The sequence below is a fragment of the Lagopus muta genome, chromosome 2, assembly GCF_023343835.1.
Source record: "Lagopus muta isolate bLagMut1 chromosome 2, bLagMut1 primary, whole genome shotgun sequence".
In the NCBI taxonomy this organism is placed as follows: domain Eukaryota; kingdom Metazoa; phylum Chordata; class Aves; order Galliformes; family Phasianidae; genus Lagopus; species Lagopus muta.
This window is the reverse complement of record NC_064434.1, coordinates 101,157,253-101,178,655: the sequence shown is the minus strand read 5'-3', so window position 1 is coordinate 101,178,655 and position 21,403 is coordinate 101,157,253. Positions and strand designations below refer to the sequence as shown.

The following is a 21,403-nucleotide window of genomic DNA, read 5'->3' as shown; positions in this document are numbered from 1 at the left end:
ACTAGCCACCAAACGGGTTGAGTTCCATCCGGCATGACTCTGCTGAGCCCAGCCATCCAGACAGATTGCTCCTCCACAGTCATATCCCAGCACAGCTCAGTCCAATCCAGCCTTCCTGTCCCAAGCTTTGGTGACAGTGGTTAAAATAATAACTAGACAACGTAAACTCTTGCAGTTGTGGGTGCAACTGTTGTGGTTTCAACTGTTGTGGTTTCTTCCTATACCTCCTGCATGACTTGTGCAGTTGCAAACACACAGGCATAAACCTGGTTACAGAGCAGCACAGGTACTGAGGAATCAAGAACTACGTGTCAAGTCAGTTTGTTAAACCCATTCTGTTCTTTTCTTCTGAGGACTAAAGGGAACATTTGGCATTTTTTAAGGTGATGCCTTAACTAAACAGATATCACACATCTATTCTGTTCATCAGCAAGTTCAGATATTTCTACACAGCTACACTGGCAACAATATCAACTTGTGCTTAATTTTTTTAGCAAATGGGTGAAGTGCCATCTGTGCAGCACTCTTCTGACTCGCTCCTCATTCCCTTGTAGTTACTGCCCAGCCACCTATACCAAACACCCAACTTTTAGGCACTACTGTGGCTACATACCACATACAACAAAAATTTGCTGCCTTTCTGTCTCAGTTTTGTGGTAACCAACAAAAACCTCAAACTGACTAGACAGTCCCCAGTGTAGAGATGCAGAGCTTCCAAACTGGTTTTCTACAGAACTACTCAGTCTTAAAGTAGGTCATATTTGATGTGTCTGCTAAATGCTTTGCTGGAAAACAACAAGACTTCTTTTACAGTTTGAAACCAATCTTATGGATTTATGCTTAATACACATGTCACTAATATAATAAGCATGCATCCTATTAAATGAGTTTTGTGTTCTTTTGTAACCTAGCAGACCCTCCAGAAAAGGCCTATATAAAAAATAAATCCAAATCACCTGAGGTTTAGAATACACTTGTGACTAGCAAAAAGCAGCACAGCAGAAGGAAAGAAAATTCATAGTTACCTTTGAGAGATCGGCCATTATTCTGTTTAAGTACTGAAGATAAGTAGTGAGGAGAAGATGACCTACTGGAAAGAAATTCAACAAGTCAAACGAAACCTCAATTAACCAAATAATGTATACAAAGTGTATTAGACACAATATTAATATCATAGAAAAATTAGAGCACCCAAAAGACACCACAGTTTGGCTGATAAACCAAACAGGCAGCAATTTCTATTGCCTCAGTGGAGTACTGGACACATTGATTATTACACATTGTTTATATAACACAGTGAAGCATCATCAGCATTTGGGAAACACCACACACAGAGGAGAAGCCTTGCTGGCAATGCAGACTTCACTTACTGAAATGTACCTTTGCTTGATCCTACATCTGAGCAAAATGGTACCTGATGCAGAGACACTCAGAATCTGGGAGAAGCAGCACTGGTAAGAACCAGTTGTGTTTGTTTCTTTTGCAAATGATGAAAGATTAGCAAAAATAAAGGATGCTTTGTGCAAAAAGCTGGGGAAGGACAAGAGCTATCTGCTAATTCCCAAGTCATCTGAAGCTGGGCTGCTCTGTGGATGACATCTGCATTGTGCATTACCTTAGCAGCTTCCATCTGGCAAAGTACCACTTAATAAACTGCAGAATACAAGTTGTGCTATACACCCAACCCTAATTATTCCCTTCATTACAAATGCACTGTCAAACAAATAAATAGAACAGTAACAATACACAACTTTTAAAATGGCATGAATCACAGCAATAAACATTTTTAAACTTCTTTTACCTGTACAGTAATTGGGCAATAAAGAGACCAGTCCAATCTATAAAAGCTACCTCACAAGATTAATAGAATAATTTTATCATTAAGGCATGTTTACATCTTATACTAGTTCCTAAAAATAAAGCTGCCTAGCAAAGATATCTCCTCCTCTCCACTTCCCCTCCCCCCCAGCACAAAGCTGCTAAGTATTTAATCATATAGATTTTTAATTATTGGTCTAGTTCATTAAATAAAACCAAACCAACTGCATCAATTATTAAAATACCCTTTTAAAACTAGAATATTCCTTCCTTAAGCTGAATCGTGCTGCTGTGGCTGCAAACTCCTTTCCCATGCTGCATCAGCTGCTATGGGGGATGCCCTGTAATGCTGCTACTGCCCAGATTTGCCATCACCACTGTGCCCAATCTCAGCTTGTCAATGGTGACGGCTCCAAAGGTTGGTGCAGCGCAGACTGCTAAAGACAAGGAGAAAGGTGTGCAAACTGAAAAGCAAGGTGACTTGAAACGCATCATCTGAGACAAATAAAGAGTTCCTGCTGTGCTGCAGCTTGCCTGGCACTGGAAACCAAAGTTCCTGAGAAGGACAGCAATATTTAGCATCTCCCAGTGAAGTAGGCACAGGAAGAAAGATTCAGCATAGCTGAGTGCAAACACACACAAAAGCCAAGTTCACTGCTGGTATGTTTTCTTGTGGGGGTGATGGAGTGCAAAGGGAACAGATCCAAAAACAGAATTGAAAAAAATCACAGGGTGAGCAGTGGACTCAATCTAACATGGCTCACTCCCAGGTAAAGTGCACAAATAGATGCTGAACTTCTTCATCCTTTCATTCAAGCCCAGATCCTTCAAGATGCACTTAGATCTTCCCCACAGTAAATGAACGCTTACTATTAAGACAGCCTATGTGTATGCACAAGGCATTTGTGAGATGAGGGCTGTGGAGACTGCCAGAATCAGGTGCTAGGAACAGAATGCAGCCAGGCAACCTGCACCAACCTGCTGAACAACCTGCACAGAAATGCATCTCTGATGCTCATCACCTACTACAATACAATTCAGTTTGCTAGACACAAATTACAGCTTTGGAAAGCTTCTGATCAAAGCAACACTTTAAACTGTATTTCACAATGCTGCTGAATTACAGGTGAACACAGTCAAAAAAAAAATTACAAACAGAAGCCCACCCACTGAAAAATTCAGGTATCGCCCTGGAGTTAAGTTTGGATGGTTCAGTCCAGCTCTGCCCAGCAGTACCTCTGGGCTTACTCTTTCCCTCTACACACAGGGCAGTGCCTTGTGGCCCTTCCTCAAAATTAAGCCACAATTTAAATCTCAAAAATTTAAATTAAACTTAAATTCAAGAATTTTTAAGCACTGAAGAGAGAAGAAAAATATATGTTTTTCTGCCTATGAGTGAAAGTCTTATAAATGTATTTTTAGTAGTAATTTTTTAAAAAGCTATAATTAAGGAGAAGTTGAGCATCTTAAACTGCTGTTTGTATCTTACTATTCTTACAGATACAAGCACTATAAAACTCTTCATATTTTGAAGTCAGTGGGAGTTTTGCCACGTGCCTGTATTTCCTTGTAATTGCAACTGTTGGCAAGTGTCACTAATCCTTCAATGAAGGCAACCAGTTACCAAAACCAGCACCTTCAAACTGAATCTTAGTCCTGCAAGCACTTCAGAATACTTCCCTACACCTAACTTGACTGCACTGTATTTATACAAACAAAATTAATCACGTTAAGGCTTGCATCATCAGACTGACTGAAGAACTTGGAGAAACTGAAAAACGTAACTGGACAAGGCTCTCAAGAACCTGCCCTGGCCCGGGTCTGACTCCTTCCCTGCCCCTTTGGCACACAGACAACACCCTGAGGTCCTGTTTCATCTGCACCACTCCTACAGCTACAGCTCGCACAGGGTGTGGGATCTCAAGGTCAATGTCCTGTGAGACTCTTAGAAAGTTCTGCTAAATATTCAGTATCGGTTTCACAGATTGTGTCTGCAATCCCAGTTCCTCCTGGTTGTTAAGGAAACTCCTTGCAGTAAGGCAAGGCACAGGGCAACGTACAGACATCATAATTACCTCTTATCTCACCCCAATTGTTCACCAATCTAGATAAACCAGCCACATGCCTACCTAACTCCTGATCCCATCAGCAGCTGTGCATTCCTAGCTACTTTCCATCCTCCTACTCTCTGTGCCACCTCTTAAGTGCTCACTCTGACTGATGTTCCTCTTCCTGTACCAGGAACACACTATGATGTTTACTTGAAACTCTCCAAAATTTATTGCCTAATCTTAAAATGTATCAGATGAGGAAGCCTCATTGAGCATCCTCTGAGGTGGAATCTGCTAGTGGGAAAGACTGTTCTTCTCACCCCCGCCACAAAATGTTTCTAACAGCTTCAGAGAGAAATGCTCCTCTCTTAGACCAGCTTTTCCAGGCATTTCAGACCATAGAGAAGTTGGCTGTTCTTAACAGCAGCATATGATATATACATTTTATATCCAAATGCAGTGATTTATGAGAGAACACACACTCCCTTTCCAGGGAGCATCACCAGATACATCCCAGATGGTCCAGGTGACCTGTGCTCAAAGCAGGATTTTGCTGCAGTTAGGGCCTCTGCCTGCTCTCCAAAGAAATGGCACTCATGAGCACCCCATCAGCCCAGCCTCATGTCACCTCTTGGAAACCAGTGAGAAAAGCAGTGGCTGTTTGCAAAGCCCCACAACAAAGGCAGCATAAGCCTCAGCACTAATTGCTCGCCTGGGTTATTCCAGCCAGGACCCCTGACACAATATGATAGGGAAAAAAAAGAAAGAGGTAGAAGAAAGAAGAGAGAATATTTAAGAGAAAGCACTTCTTCAGATCATTAGTGACCCCAGATCTACTATCTGGGAAGCCTGAGCTCGTGACCTCTTTCTCACTTGTGACAGTACCTCTCTGGTCCTGTCTAGCCAGTCTTCCTGGCCTGTCTACACAGCTCACCAAAGTCCCACTCAAATTCTTCTCCTAGTAGAAGTCAGTCATCAACAACTGCTCAGGTATTTCCTGTGGTAGGTGGGTGAACATAACTGCATGTTGCACTTGTATGAGAAGATTCACCTACCTTGGTGGTGATGCCGGTGGAGTGTAGAATGCAAGTGCTGAAGGAAATGGCTGCTTTTTCAGTGCTTGAACGAGATTAGGCTTATATTCTGGATCGACACACCACAAGGAACCTTTTCCATTCACCTGCAAAAAAGAAGTACAGAAAAGATGCTACAGAATTGGTAACGCACACAGCAGAAGGGAGGGCTGGCTCAGCACCTGGATAGGACTACAGTTCTATGGGATGAGAGATGTGTACCTCCTCTGTTACCCTCCACTCTTGCAGTACCGCAGGGCTAGTGGCACATGCAAGAAAACAATGTGCTCCAACTAAATGTGTGAAACTATTAAAAGATGGAAGTGGTCCTGTCAAGGCACAGAGAAAAGTCTCAAAGCAAACCTCAAAGTTTGGTGGAACACCTCCTGCAAGCCCACGGAGGCCACCAGGCCATCTTCACCCAGTGATGAAGTGGAATGCAATTTTACAGATGGATACTCCATGACTGCAAAAGACTCATAAGCCATACAAGTTTGAGGTCCTACATTAGTCACTGGACTTCTCAGAAAGAGTAGAAACATTCTGCTATTAATTAATGGTGAAAGGAAATCAAATCAGGGAGAGTTTCTGCCTGAAAAATAAAGAGAGATACTGCTCTGTAATTTTAGTTGAAGCCACTGTCCTTCATACAGATGTCTCACAGCATCTCTCAGTTATTTATTTTTTTAACCTCAAGCTTTCTTACATCAATCTCTTCATGCTAAAAATGAGCACAGCCTGAGAAGCACAAGATAGATATCAACAAGCTTACCCTTAACGAAGCAGATAACCCCTGCTCCATGATGGCTGACAGGAGGCTGTAGCAGGCTGGCCAGTAACAGGGGGATCCTCTCAGCTGGCTCCATCCACCTTCTCTGCACCAGACTAATGCTCTCATCAACTCCTGCATCTCTCCTGGAGCTCAGCACTTGCCCTGGCCTGCACAGTGGCTCACTGGTTGTCCCCCATAAGAGGCCAAAGCCTGGCTTTTGTTTCCTTTCAGAGCCTTGAGGCTCTTCCATTCACAAAGTTCTGGGATCTCAACCCACCGCTCTGCACTACTTAATCTATTACCTTAGGCAAGCACTTCTACTTCTGGGTTAGTATGAAAACATATAGCTGTGCACCACTATTTACCCTCAAAGCAGACATTCAGCAAAAAAGATGACCCAGTGCCTGTAAAACTGCTTCTAGTCCACCACTGCACTTGGACCTACTGCTTAACAAAAATAGCAAGAAGAAAGCCAACAGTTGTCAAGTCAGTGCCATGCTTCTACAGGAAGCAAAAATGCAGGTGGAAATTCCATAAAGTTTTCAGAAGGCCAGCGATGCTTGGTAAGGATGCAGTCCTGCCTCCTCACAACTTGACCCCCGCTAGTGGCAATTAATAAAAAATAAATATTAAAAACCCCCAAACCCACAGCCATGTAATAGTTTAGCAAAGAGCAGTTCCCTGACATCTCAAAGCAGTTACTTGCCCTTCATCACTCTTCACCTCACTAAATTATGTAACTGCCAGCATGCAAAAGCACACAGCTTTTCAAATAACTGTCAGTAAGGGCAGAGGAAGAAATTTTCATCCCCCCCTCCTACAAAGCCCAAGGCCATATGTACTGCCACTGCTCCACTGCACTGTGAGAGGGCTCACAGAGGAACAGAAACACGTCCCTGGTGAACCAAACAGGCTGCAACCCAGAGCCCCACATCCCTTGCTTGCTGCCCTTTAACCGTACAACTTTCCATATCGACTCTACCACCTTCCCTGCTTAGAGGGGAAAACAAAAAACAAAAAACAGAAAAACAACAAAAAAAACCCAAAAAAACAGAATACATTTGCATGAATGCAACCTTTGACTTCTCTTCACCTACTCAGAACTCAGTGGATTCGCTAAGGAAGGAAAGGAGTGGGCAGTTCCTGCTGCCCTTACGCCAAGACATTTGGTGCAACTCCCATGCGCACCATGAGGCTTCCAGATCTGGAGCAGATGAGCTGTAACATGCAGATCCACAAAGCAGCAAGCTGTAGACCAGTTTCCAAGACTTCCCTACCCTCACTCTTCTGAGCTTCACATCTCTTCTCCCAAAGGTGCCCACCCATTTAAAGTAGGCACACTGAGAACCAGCATCCAGCCCTGCAGTACCACCCAGCTCTTCCTGACATCTGCTGAGCTCCAGGCTGTACAGCAAGGACCTCCATCTCCATTGAGATGCCAGACACGCACTACGTGCACTTCTGATAACAAGCCTGCTACCACTTGTGCTGAAGTCCAACCACATGGTTTCAGGTTTTGTTTACTGACTTTGGGGTGAGGGCAAGTGTTGTTTCACTTTGTTTTGGAAGCCGGAACAGACTCTTTGAGAAACACAATGGGAAATGAGAGAGGGAGGATGGAAGTCAGCAATAAAATCATTTGAGCCAGTAAGCTATCTATAGAGAAGCCTCCTTGACTTTAAGAAGTGGATCTTTACACGCAGCTTGTCTCGAGAAGGCTTTTTCATAGAGACATGCAGAGTTATAACAATACTGTTATTGCAGAGGTTAAAACACTACAATACATTAAATGCAGGAATTAAGAAGGTTTTTGGAATGCTAGAGCTGTGCCAAGAGACCACAAGTGAAAGGTCAGTTTTATATTCAAGGCAACTTTCAGTTAGTTCGACCCATTTTTTTCCTGATAAGATTCCCTACCACTGTGATGCCTCATGTTCTACAGCACGTGTCTCCCAGTTACTTTCATTCCTGCTGGCAGAGTACATGTGCACCTTCAGAAAGGTGTGGAGGTGGGAAGGGGACAATAAGTGTCCTCAGGCTCCCCAGCTTGGCACCTCACACCAACAGCAACATCACCCCTACTGCCATGGCACACAGCAATACACTCACTGTAGGTACAAACTGCAGTGTCACCTGCCAGGCTGCCAAAGTCACCTAGAGGGGCAGAGCTCCAACAACAGTCATCTGTAACGGGTTCCCTACTGATATATCCTTCCTAGCCATGAGGATGCCCTTTGCCAATTCCAAACCCTACATGTGACACTGTTCAGAAAATTAGCATTGGCAAAAACTTAAACAATTGCCCTCAAACAAATTACTTCCATTAGAAGAAAAACAAAACAGAGCACACACACCAGAAAACAAAGAATCACTCCACAAGACATCCTGAAATAGATGTCTAATATCTTTGGCTGAGTACTACAGCCTAGCAAAACCCTAAGTGGAAATAAAGCCCTTTACAATATGGTTCGTAAGGAATGTATTGCAGGTGGCTCTAACCAGCTGAGTATTGAACACAAACACAGGATCAATTAAGGCACTTAAACACTTGTCAGAAGTGGCATTTCCAAAATATCAACAGTTGTGAATAACGTGTTAAAGGATTTCAACACACAACTGCTTCACACGTGGTGAGGGGAAGAAGCCCTTGAGAACAACAGGGTCTTCTTAATTCCCTTGTGAATTACAAAGCTTATTTAACTCCCTCCCCATGACCTCACCTTGCCATGGCTTCGCTCCACCTTCCGGAAACATTTATTCAAGGAGAGGTTGTGTCGCACAGAGTTCTTCCATCCTGTTGGTGCTGTGGCGAAATAGGGGAAGCGTTCCAGGATCCAGCTGTAGATTTCTTTGACTGGGAGGCTCTTGTTGGGAGAATGCTCAATAGCCATATAGATGAGGAGGCTGAAAGAATAAGGAGGCTTGGAAGTAGAAGATTTTTTTTCTGGATTCTGGTAGCAGGAGGGTGAGAAGGATGGCACGCTGTCACCCTCAATGTCATATAAAGGGCTAACAATTGGAAGACCCTCACTTCCAAGGCTGAAGTTTGTTAGAAGATTAGTACTTTCATGCAGCCAGTTCAAGTTTGTGAGCTCATCGTCTGCTGAATCACTGTCCACTACAGTGGCCTTAGGCCTCCCAGCATCTCCTGCATCAGGCAGGCTTCCCATCCTGTGTGGCTGCCTTAGCCCTGCAGCTTTTTCTGCTCCTGGAGTTTTAGCTTTCTTATCCGGAGTCATTCCAGTGACTGGACCCATTTAGTTTGATTGGTCTGCAACAAAGGAGACAGAAATCAATGCAAAACTTCAAAATCATATTGAGTGGCAGCATGCCAAGCCAAAGAAGCTCCAGGGGACCATGACACTGTACCATCCACGTACTGTTGTCACCGAGGAGAGCCAGGCCTAGCACAGCTCCTCCAGTAACCTCAGAATGGCCTTTTAACTTCCCTATGGCTACAGCACACAGTAAACAAGTGGAAATTGCTCTACTTCTCTTGAAAAGTCAATTGAGACACAGAAATAATAGAGATGATACCAACATCTGAAAAAGACTTCATCAGGTAGGACCTAAAACACACTCTTCTCACATTAAGTCTTTAATGATACTCATCATATTGTAAATTAATCCTATTTGGAAGTGTTTGCTTTTGGTTCCTAAAGAGGGAAAAATAAGTCACAAAACTTAAATAGCGTAAAGTGAATTCATGGTCTTGGTGCAAATGGAGCCTTTAGAACCCCCTGCAAGTCACAAGCACTCCCTCCCACTGGGGAGGTTGAAGCAGGCCAGCCAGCAAACTGTGAGCTTAGCAGCTGCCTTTTCTGCTGATGTAGTCACATTAGAGCCTCGCTGCACCTAAACTTTGGCCAACATAGCTGTGTCAGAAGCGCAGCCCAACAAAACCACTTTACAGATGTAGCTTGCTATAAATGCAAGGCTATCCACTCCAGATGCAAGTCCACCAGCAAAGCTGATGATCACATGAAGAAGTAAAATCCATAAAAATCTGATTGACTTCCCGTTCCCTGTACACGAGCTATCATTCTGGTTTCATGCTCTAGCACCTACTGCAATGGCTCAATTGTAAACCAGACAGCAGACGAGGATGGTTATCTCATCAGACAGTGTGATACAAGTTACTGGATGGCTTTTCTTGGAGCAGTTTTTGTAGTATTTGCTATAAACACATGGCTTAGTACACTCGTGTCTCTGCAGAGACAGCAGGGACAAGGACCTGCTCCACCTTTGTATAAGGGCAAACCATTTAAATGAAGTCTACTGCAACTAAGATTTTAGACAGAAATTATCAGGTAACACAGAATTCACTCCTTCCCCAGACAACGCACCAAGCAATTTCTTCTCTTCATCTACTTGTACTTTTTCCTGTCAACTCTTGCAAAGCTCCCCTTGTAAATCCCAGTCCCCTCTTCTCAAAGGATCGTGCAACCTGGAGCAGCTGAACACCCAGACTCACACATGCAATCTGCCCAGCACACAGTGGACCAATTTCTCCACCTTCTCCAGCAAACAAAAGCAGTACTTACCTGCACCAGTACTGGAAATGGTCCCCAAATTTTCAATCTAAGTGCAAGGACAGGCATGATTAACTATTGGCTCAGCCATTAACTAAATTAAAGGAAAGCAAACCGCTCACATAGCTGGTCAAAAGTAATTCTGCTCTGCCTACAAATTACTTCTCCGAACTATCAGAGCAGATTTACATTGGCAGCTGATGAATGTTGGCTTTAAAACAGAGCCATTTATATTGTTGATAATTAATATTCGACATACAATTCTTTGCAAACAATATATTTATAGTACATTAGCATATATTATTTAATGTTAATACATATAATAACATATAAATATAAAAGTGATGATATGCCATGTTTTTCTTAGTAGTTGCATTACAGAAAGTAATATATCCTCCATAGTTCTTGTTTAGCACCTTGTACATCTTCTACACAAACACATCAGCAGAAGTTACATACTTTTTAGAAGGTTATAAAGGCCATTATTAGACTATTATGGTCTGATCAATATCGGTGGAGAGGAAAATCAGTTCCCTAACCACAGCAGTCTTCAAGGGTGGCCTTAAATGTAAGCATTGTATGACTGCTGCTGGGAGCAGGAAGAGCTTTGGGGACAGGATTGATCCTGGGGGAGTATCACAGGACAGCAGTCCAGCAAAAAGCATGGAAGAAGCCCTGCAGAGCAGATGCTGTGACAGAACTGTATACAATTGGACCTCAGTGTTTTTCCTCACGTTTCTTTCTGCTGTCAGCTGGGAAGGTTGATGTAAACAAGGTCAGAGGCAGCCAGTAGGACTTGCTCTCCACCATGCTCCCAACCAAGCTGAATTAGCAGTACCAATACAAAACAGGAGAGGCCACTTACCAGCCTCTCCAGTTGGCAAACCAAATACTCAGAAACTCGCTCCTATTCCCATGGTGACAGCCCCAGCCCTGCCAGCCGTGCTAGAACCTCCAGCCTTCCAAATGCAGGAATAACACTTCGACTGCATCTCTGAAAACATGAAGCAGTGCACACTGAGTCTGCTTCATGGTAATATAACATGCTGCCATCAACATCAGCACTTGCAACAGAATGCAGAAATACTAATGGCATCACACACGCAAACCCCAGCCAACTCAAGCATTTGTCTTCGATGAGCACCTCAAAAACAAAGTACTGCAATGGAGAAGGCTGTAGATGTATTCACGCAGGACAGAAGCTCCAACATACCAGGAAGATATTCAGTGTCACGAGACACTGCACACAGTGCTGTTGCTGAATAAACCACTCCACACCACTCAATAATCACCAGTTCATCAGAATCCAATGAGTTGCTAGCTGATGTGAGATCATATTATGTACCAGAGACAAAATTTTAGCCATGCACATACAGACTGAGTGCTTGTAGCAAACCTGGAGGCTGAGCACTGGCACCTGCAGCCTCTACTCACCACTGCAGTTTGCACACAGAACAAGCAGGGAGGTTGCCCATTTCTTTTCTGAGCAATGTATTCAGCTGGAAAATCCTTGGCAAGCCCAATGCCAAGTTCAAGGAAAACCTGTCTCTTCTAAACACAGAGGACATTCCTCTGCATGGCTCTGCACTCCCGGTGTGTCATTCATGGTGTTAATGCTGCACTTCAGACCTGGATTCTGCTTCCACCTGGAAGCACAGCATCACCTGGTTTGAGATTGCTGCTATTCTGGAGAGACAGGGCATAAATTTCTTATTTATCATGAGAAGAAAAGAAAACACAACCAAATATCAACATTTCTATTAAAAAAAAAATGGTGGTGGCTTTTGCAGTCTTTTTTTGAACTCACTAAAGAACTCAGTTTGTGAAAATCTTTGGGGGCTGAAAGATACTCAGTGTAGCACATTACTCTGTGGTTATGCCAGGTCTGTACATCTCCATACATATATATATATTGCAGCTGTTACTTCATTTTGATGAAAGACACTGAGCCCTGCTATGTTCTCTACCACAGAAATGAATATTTGTGAGCGTTACGAGAACAAGAGTTCTTTAATTTCTGGCATACAGCACGTGCATGTACTCATACAAACCACAACACGTTATGGCCATAAGCAAAGTCACAGTACTGCTGCCACAGCATTTATTGTGTGATCCCCAGGCAAGCTGACACGACTCAACTCCTCTTACCTCCTGTTCCCCTTTCCTCTCCCATTCTTGTGTCCAAGCATAAGATCCTGCCCCATAACACCTCCAACATGCCAGAGCTTCACCAAGCAGGTGAGACAGAGGAAATCTTCCAAACACTCCCCTTGGGACAGCTTTCTGCTCTTTTACCAAGTGCCTAACACAAGGCACAGTTTTGCTAACAGTCTCAGATGCAGCAGACTCCAGCTTCCCTATGTGACACGGACCCTTCCCTGAACCAGCAGTGTCGCAGGTAACAACGCACAGTCATTGTTTTAACTCTGTAACTGCCACAGGCAACGCATGGCTCGACTTCCAACCAGAGAAAAAGCAGTCAGCCTTTTGTTAAACAAACCAACCAACCAGGGCTGCTACTTAACTCTTCTTCACTTTCCAGCTCAGTGCATGGCAGCCCGAGATGAAAGCTGCCATAAAGCACCCACGATGCCCCACGTTGCAACAACCTTCTCCAAACACGACCACTTGTTTCTGTAGGACCAGCCAAGCAACCAAGTGACCTCAATAGCTATTTGGGAAGACCTGGAACCTGCTAACAGCATAGTAATTTCTCACAAAAGTTAAAAATAGACCATGCATGCACTGTCTAAGGAGCAGCACATGGCTTTAATCCAGGAGGTTTTTAATGGTATCACACTGCCATCACATGAGGGCAGCTCTGTCACCATATTCTCAGGGTGTGCAGCCTTAGTTACAGCAGTGAAGTATTTGTGCAGTCAGCACACAGGTCTGTACCCACGTACACAGGCTCTGGGACAGTATTTAAAACATCCATACGTGCTTTTGTATACCAGCAGCTATACTGGTGTCAAACTGTTCTATTGATTTTTTTTTTTTTTTTTTGTATTTGCTTGCATTTATTGGAGCTGCATCTACACCAGGGATTGTCCTGACTTAAATACATCAGTGCATATACTCTATCATTAGAACAGGACAAGAAGTACACGCATGGCTGCCACCACTCACTCACGTTTGCAACAACCCTTTAAGCCAGCACACACACAGCAAAAGACCAATGGCAAGTGTTTTGTGCATCAAATGGAGAAGTAACAGAGCTCCTCTCACAGCTAGTGAAAACCCATGGAGAAAAAGCTGTAAGTGCTGAAGGTACAACAGCCGCATGGCTGCAAGCATCCAGAGCCCAGCACTGGACCACTTCCCCTGCACTGAACCTTCTCTGCTCTCCTTTGTCTCAGGCTCCCCCCACAGCACCAACCACAGGCTGGGGCTCAGATTCAAATCCCCACAGCACTGCAAACGGCCTATATTTGATTACGAGGCCGCGTGATGTCACGTATCCAAGACAACTAAAGCACCACAGTCTCCTGAGGACAAAACCACCTCTTGGTCGCAGATCTGAGCAACCTGGCAGGCAACCAATCCCTTGTCTCCAGACCAGGCTGCCATGCTCGCCAGCAACACGGGGCACAAGCACCTCCTGCCTCACAAACCATGACAGAGAAATAATTGTTCGAGGTGGTTATCAGCTTAAAGCCAGCCTGCCACACAGAGAGCATGGGAGCTTCAGCATTTCTTCATCATGCTGCTCAAAGGAAACGGGGTTTCTAGGAATAATATTTCCAAGCTTCTCCCCTTTTAATGTCAATATCCTCCCACAGCATTTCGCCTAATTACACAGAGGGGAAAAAAAAAAAAAAAAAAAAAAAAAAAAAAGAAAAAACCCTGATTTTCCAATATCTGAAAAAGCCACAAAAAAATACTCTGCACAATTTAAGAATGGAAGGGAACCTTATCATAGCCCAGGGAAGGGAAGGCAAAAGGGGAAGAGATTTCATCTGATGTCTAACAGAGTGGTGGAATGGCTTGGGTTTTGGAAGGGACCCTGAAGATCATTTACTTCCAACTCCAAACTGTGTGAAAAAAAGTCAGTTAACCCAACAGACGTACATACACACACGGGAGTGAGTATAAGTGCTTTTAACCGAAATTATATATAAACTGAGACGGGCACAGGTAGCTGGGCCCTGTAGGTCTCGCTGGGCCCAGAGCCATTGGGTCACATCCATAAGTGCTGCCAGCAGCGGGCTGGGAAATGCAGGGCTGCCCAAAGGCTGCAGCCAGCCTGGGACCTGGCTCCTTGCGCCTCAAGTTTAACATGTGCACATGAAAACAGTCTGACAGGGAAACTGGGAAGTGGAAAACAAGAAATAAGAGGGAAATCTACGCCATTTTAAAAAAGCCGTGGTGTCAATGAAGGAGAAAAAACATTTTTGATTAAGAAAAACCCTTCGCAGTCAATAGTAAATGGCTTACCTTGCAAAGACAAAAGGTACCAGCCGTGTACCAAATTCTGTATGCTGTTGAATGAACTGAAAATGCAAATAAAGAAGTGAGCCATTCACAAATGAGTCATTTGAACAAATGCCTGGCGAAGACTGCCTGATGCTAATTTCCTTTCCAGGATAACTGTTACACGTTTCTCTACCATCCCCTTGAAACAGAAGAGAATATCCTTATAGCTACATTTCAGCTGGTGTCGGTAACAATTTCCCAACACTTGAAACATAATGCTCCATTTTCCATGCAGCTTGTCAGCCTTCTTCAGCCTTAAAACACCAGAACATCTACTACAACTGAAAACCACCGAGTTGAAACCACCTGAAGCAACCCTTATGTAAAATTTAATTTAAAGGCAACATCAGAACCAAACACAAAGCAGACTCCACGTTACAGCTTAGCAATTGCCAAGTCGTCACTAATTGCTGTTTTCCAGTTACTGCTTCCCAAGTTCAAGTTTTCCTCTTACTATTTAAGGTCTGGCTAAACTCTGAGAGGGCTTTTCAGGAATTCTTGCTGCCCAGCAAGGACAGGAACTACTGCACCAATGCTTCATTCTCTTTTAAGCCATATCCTGAAAGCTCCATAAGAAGGAAACTACTAAAAAGGCAACAAAACTCAGAAGTCACTAGCATTGATATACCTTGAGACATGCCAAAGGGATGAGCAACACCAGCCTGCATCCTCAGAAACACTCAGGCGCTGCTCACAGAGCTCCTGTCATCCCAGGCAGACACAAAGAACCCAAGGCAAAGCAGAATGACGTTCCTGTCCTCACGCTGCCCATCTCCCCAGCTGTTCCAGTAACAATAACACAACACCCACCAAACATGCTACTGGCCAGCTCTCTGAACTTGGCCGTTTCATTTGTTCTAAAATGATGCCAGAATAATCCCTCTGCTCACAACAGTTGTGGCACAAAATTGTTTTTTCTTCCATACGACAACCACACACTGGAACAACTGGGCCAACCGTGTCTCTTCTACAGAAATGCCATCCACTCTATCACACAGAACCCTGCATTCTGAAGGGCACACCTTCAGTGAAATGCTATGGATGAAGTAAGCTTTGTTTGTAATGGAAAGGCACCTGTGGTAATAAGGCGAAGCTATGGAAACACCAGGTGACATTAAACACTTCTCATACAGCACGGTCAAAAGTCCAAAAGCAAACTGGCTCGTACTTTGACTAGTCAACATCCCCCAAACAAACCATGTTTTCTGATAGCTGGATAGGTCAATTTGCCTCATCAGCACGTGGATGAGGGCTGCTGCCTGGCCACAAGTTTCCCAGCTCACAGCTGGGGTCTGGGCAAGTTTCTCAGTCAATGGGCAATCTTTGTGGACAGTAATTACCCTTTAAGCAACTACATGCTTGCCCCAGATATAAGCACAATGCAGAGGAGCAACAGATAGCTGAAAAAAGGAAGCAAACAACCACATTAACAGAGAAACTAAAAGTAGCTACAAAGTGCAAGCCTGAAATGCACTAAAAATGATTTGATAAAAGAAACAAAGCCTGAGCATGATATCAAGACAAGCTGCTCCTGGAGATAGGCCTTGGGAATACACTGAGTCACACCTCACAAAGTTCACAAAACAAAGAGAAAGAAAAGCAACTGCAATTGACATGATATACACAGGTGGGATGCTCAGCTGGTGGAAAAGTCAAATAATACAAAGACGGAGTAGAAATGTGCCTGAGTACCTCCAATCCAGCCCTTAATGGACGGAAAACAGCCTCTCCAGCAGAGTTAAAGCTGCCCAGCGATGCTGCTGAGAGGCACATCGAGCTGTGCCAGTTGGTAGCTCTGGTGCGGACAGCTGGGTTCAATGCCAATGAAGAGATGGAGAGCACTGCTTTTCCCCTGCCCGCCACAAAGGGCATGGTGGGAAAGGGGTGACCTCTGCAGCAGCAGCTGAATGAATAAATGAGTTCCGAAGGTGCCCTAACTTCTGAAGAGAAAGAAGGTAAGTTGAACTTATGAACACATCAGAAAGAAGCAGAAATCCACATCACTGAGCTTTTGCATATACCACCTTACACATGCACAAATTGCAAAAGCTTTCCTTAAAATGAATCTGGCACCAAGTAATATTCTGTAACAGAGACATTTCCCCCTAAACACAGCAGCCAGCCCTCCCAGCCACCTCCAGGCCCTCAGCAGCTCTTTTCCAGAGCAGGCTCCAAGGCTTGTGCTTTGGAGGCCATAACATTTTACAGGAAGAAGGCAAAGCAACAGAGGTCATAAGGATGCTATCCAGCATCAAGCAGTGCTTCCTCAAGTAATTTATTACTAAGGCACAGGCAAGCTGACTTGAATTGTCTTTTGCAAGTGCCCTGGAGTATCACTATGTGCTTTTACACAGCACAGTAAGAGAAAGTTGGTTTATCACTGCTCAGCGTGCACGTGGAACAGCACAATATAACAGGCAATGAATAAATAAAGGTGTATGAAAAGGTCCATCCAGAGACAGCAGAGCATCACCTCAGCCATTCCTTGTTTTACTTGTGGCTGTCTCCTCTGGAGTCAAGAAACTGGGAGAAGACACATACACAGCACACACGAAGCCTAAGACAGAAATCAGTCCTTTAATCTACTATAGAGGGAGCAGGATGAGGTGTGCAGTTTGCAAGTGCACACTTGTTGAAAGACAAAGCAGCATGTTTCCATGAGTCACGGAAGCACCACTGACAGCAGGATTTCTGCACAGGAAGTTGCACAACACCATCTAATTGTCTACAGACACACGAGGTAGACTCAACAACTGCCCCAGCCCCTACCTACTTCCTTCCATAAAGTAAATGGGATACAACTAGCACTGTGACATCTCATGCACGAGTGTATGCAGAATACATCTGCATAGGGAGAAACAACCCAAAGAAAACTCAAGGAGCCAAATGGAATAAAACTGGTAGAATTTACACCTTTGCCAGAAGGTAAATGGAGGTGTGTCCTGCTCCATCCTTGCAGCTGACAGACTCTACTCAGGAGACAAAAAGGCCTAAGGACTGCTCATCACTGATAAACAGCCTGGGAAGGAAGGCTGTATTTATACAGCTCGTTTTACACCCTGGTGGGGCAGTACAAATATCTCCATGAAGAACACAGCATAAGAGATGCACAGTGTCACATTGTCACCTCTTCCAACACCTGGTTCTGTCACCTCACAGGTTGTGATCCAGCTGGGAGAAACCCTACGACAACAGCATAACAACTGCTGATGTTTTTATGGGAATCAACATCCCCATGCAAGAACTGCTTCACTTTCTAATCAGTTTGAATTAAATCCCTTGCTTGCCAGGCACTCCTTCTATTGTGGTAGTGCACATTCCTGTACCTGTTAAGTCACTTACTGGGCTGGTGCATTCCTACACTGACAGCTGCTGGCAATGCCGGCACCTTTCATCCCATGCTCCCAGAGGCAACTGGAAGGCTGTTCAAGAAGAAAACTCCTGGCAGATGGAGCTCTTGAATCAGCACTCTACTTAGTTGGTGCCTCTTTTGGGATAAAACACATTGCTTTTGGGCTGAGCAATCCCTACATAGCTTTGTCAGTACAGCCTAGCCTGCAGCACATAAAGGGGTTCCAACTTAATTCTCTGGTCTAGATCCTGGCAACAAAGACATCAGCCAGGCTTTGTCCTGAGTACAGGGAGCCACACATCTCCAGTTCCAAATTACTCTGCTCTCCAATGCAGCACTGTAGCTGGAAGGAACACAGCATCCTCACCACACTCTGCAAGCAGAAAGGTGATGGACAGCATCAGAGCTCAAGCAAATCAACAAAACCAACCCAAACTAATAAAAAAATTAAGATCTAAAGAGCATAGAAAAGTCCCAGGTATCTTTTAGGTAACTCAAACATTTAGTGTGAGAACTACTACCTCTGCCCTTCTTGTTCAAAAGCCAAGACACAGCTCAACATCTGCCAAAAAGGACTTGGCAATATGGACATGAGCCAGGAATGAGCCCTTACAGCCCAAAAAGCCAACTGGATCCTGGGTTGCATCAAAAGCAGCACGGCCAGCAGGGCGAGGGAGGTGATCCTGCCCCTCTGCTCTGTGCTGTGAGACCTCACCTGGAGTATCAAACCCAGATGTGGAGTCCTCAGTACAGGAGAGATGCAGAGCTGTTGGAATATGTCCAGAAGAGGGCCACAAAAATGATTCCAGGGACGGAACACCTCCTCTACATCAGGCTGAGAGCTGGGGCTGTGCAGCTTGGAGAAGAGAAGGCTGCGAGGTGACCTGAGAGCAGCCTTTCAGTACTTAGAGGGGGGTTGTGAGAAAGAACGGGACAAACTCCTTAGCAGGGTCTGTTGTGAGAGGGCAAGGGGAATGGTTTCAAATTTAAAGAGGGGAGGATTTAAGCCAGATATAAAGAAGATTTTTACACTAAGACTAGTGAGGCACTGGCACAGGTTGCCCAGGGAGGTGGTGGATGCCCCATCCTTGGAGACATTCAAAGTCAGGCTGGATGGGGCTCTGAACATCTGATCTAACTGTAGGTGCCACTGTTCATTGCAGGGCAGTTGGACTAGATGGCCTTTAAGGGTCCTGTTCAACTCCCACGGTGCTGTGGACATTGCTGCTTAGCTACACCCACCAACTGAAACTGTGCCACTCATTGTTGCTGTGCACCTTTCAGCCCTGAGCTGCTGCGTCCAGCTGTCTGCTGCAGAGGTGGGAAAGGTCAGGGGCACCTGCTAAAAACAACTAAATACAAGACAAAGCAGAAAAACAGAAACAAACCAAAGCTGTATGTAAAACTATCACAACTCTATTCCAAACTTGGTGACATAAGGCCACACCAGCTTCACTTCTAACAGATTCATCTTCAATTCCTAGGAGGAAGCAAGAGCCCAAACCAAACCAATGACTAGAAGTTGACTTCAGTGAGTCACACGGCGGTACACGACAGCCCAACCGCTCCTCAAGTCCATTCAAACACGACTCCACCGTAACACGATTCGCAGTACGTATCGGAGGTCAGGCACGAACCTCTCCAAAAAGTTACTCCCACAGCGTTCAAGTAAAACGCGAGCCCGTGTTTCCAACCTCCACGTGTCGCACGAGAGCTTCACTCCCGCCCAGCCAGCGAGGCAGGGCCGTTCGCCGGGCCCGACCGCTCCGCCGCGGCCGCGTCCGACCCGCCGCGAAGCCGCGCTCGCTCGGCAGCCGCCCTCACGGCCGCCACGAGCCCTCGCCGGGGGAGGCGGAGAGCGGCGGGGGCGGGGCCGCCCGGTGCCGGGCCGCGCTTCCTGCCGCACGCCGCCGGCCGCCCCGGGGGCGCCATTTCGGGACGGCGGGAGGCGCGCGGGGCCCGGAGCCGGCACCCCGCAGCGCCGCCGGGCTTTGTGCGCTCGGCGCCGCCCGGCACGGCCGCGTGGCCGCGGCGCGTTCCTCCGTCACGCGATAGCCGCGGGGCGCCCGCCCTCCCCGCGCTACCACCCCGGCGCCGCGCGCCGCTTCCCGGTGAAAACCTTTCGGATCCTCCAAAAATAATATTAAGAAGGGAGAGAAAAAAAACAAACAAACCAACCACCACAAACCGGGGAAGGATGGGAAGGAGACGCTCCTGCCTGCCCGCCCCGCTCACTCACCGCGGTCATGAAGCCGTGCTGCCGGGAGCGCGGGCACAATATGGCAGCGGGGGGATGTGTCAGGGAGCAGCAGCTGCGGCGGCGGCGCCTCCCTCCCCGCCTCCCCATGGCAACCGGCCGCCCGCCCGCCTCTCGCCCCGCCCCGCCTCGCCGCCTCCCGCCCCGCAGCGCCCTGCCGGGGGCGGCCGGGAGCCGGGGCGGCCCTCTCGGAGGGATGCACGGCCGTTTGGCACGAGTTTTCTGCCCGGCTTCGTTTCCTAAAGAAAGAAACCAATAAGAGAACGCCCCCCGCACGCACGCAGCGAAGTTAGAAACGTGGATCTTTGCAGTTTTACTTCCCTTTCCTCTTCCCTCGCATCCCTGGTTGCCCAACTGTGCGCTTTTGCCTCTTTTTTGCCTATTTCTTTTTATCCTGAAGATCACAGCGTGGGGCTTTCCTTCCCCACAGTTTAAAACCGCTTCTTTTTTTGTTTGTTTCCTTATGTCAACTGCACAAAGAATAGGGCTGCAGCGCCCGCACGCTGCCATGTTTGCTCTGCCATGTCCTGCATTGTGCACGGCCGTGCCTCCTGCTCTCAGCTCTGCAGGGCTGTTTGCTCAGCAGAGCCCACAGGGCTGCATGCACTCGTGGCTTTACAACATAATGATAGGAGCTGGGAACTCATTCACAGGCAGCAGGAACAAGTTCTGCTGCAAAAAGTTTGTTCAGCTTCTGCGAGGCTGCCCTGCCTGCTGAAGGGCACGGCCTTCGCTCGCCCCTGATGCATTGCAGCAATTTCTTTTTGTGAGGGAGGATGGGGAAGTGTGAGCATTTCAAGGAAATTCCCCCACCATGCATTTGCTGGAATCATCTCTCTGTTTATCATAGAACTATGGGTTGGAAGGGACCCTAAAGCACCTCCCAAGCCCCAGTCCCTGCTGTGGGCAGGGCTGACCCCCACCAGCTCAGGCTGCCCAGGGCTCATCCAGTGTGGTCTTGGGCACCTCCAGGAATGGGGCACCCAAAGCTCTGGGCAGCAGTGCCAGGGCCTCACCAACCTGAGTGAAGAATGTCTTCCAAACATCTAAGCTAAACCTCCCCTCTTTTAAG

At 46.0% G+C, this 21,403-nt stretch overlaps 1 protein-coding gene across 8 annotated transcripts in view; it reads right to left on the bottom strand.

Annotated features, from left to right (window-relative positions):
* The window catches only part of FOXN2 (forkhead box N2), a 96,865-nt gene that overhangs the window by 9,449 nt on the left and 66,013 nt on the right, over nt 1-21,403 (bottom strand). For 3 of the 8 annotated variants that reach the window (XM_048934777.1, XM_048934778.1, XM_048934780.1), the window contains 3 exons: nt 8,435-8,985; nt 4,925-5,049; nt 1,026-1,090 (listed from right to left, as the gene is read on the bottom strand). In XM_048934777.1, the coding sequence (XP_048790734.1) occupies nt 1,026-1,090; nt 4,925-5,049; nt 8,435-8,971 (727 nt within the window). In that variant the 5' untranslated portion in view covers nt 8,972-8,985. Of the gene's footprint in view, nt 1-1,025; nt 1,091-4,924; nt 5,050-8,434; nt 8,986-10,258; nt 10,279-14,683; nt 14,740-19,711; nt 19,841-20,313; nt 20,428-21,403 lie in introns of those variants that run through there. The other 5 variants (XM_048934779.1, XM_048934781.1, XM_048934782.1 and 2 more) reach the window with 5 other exon arrangements.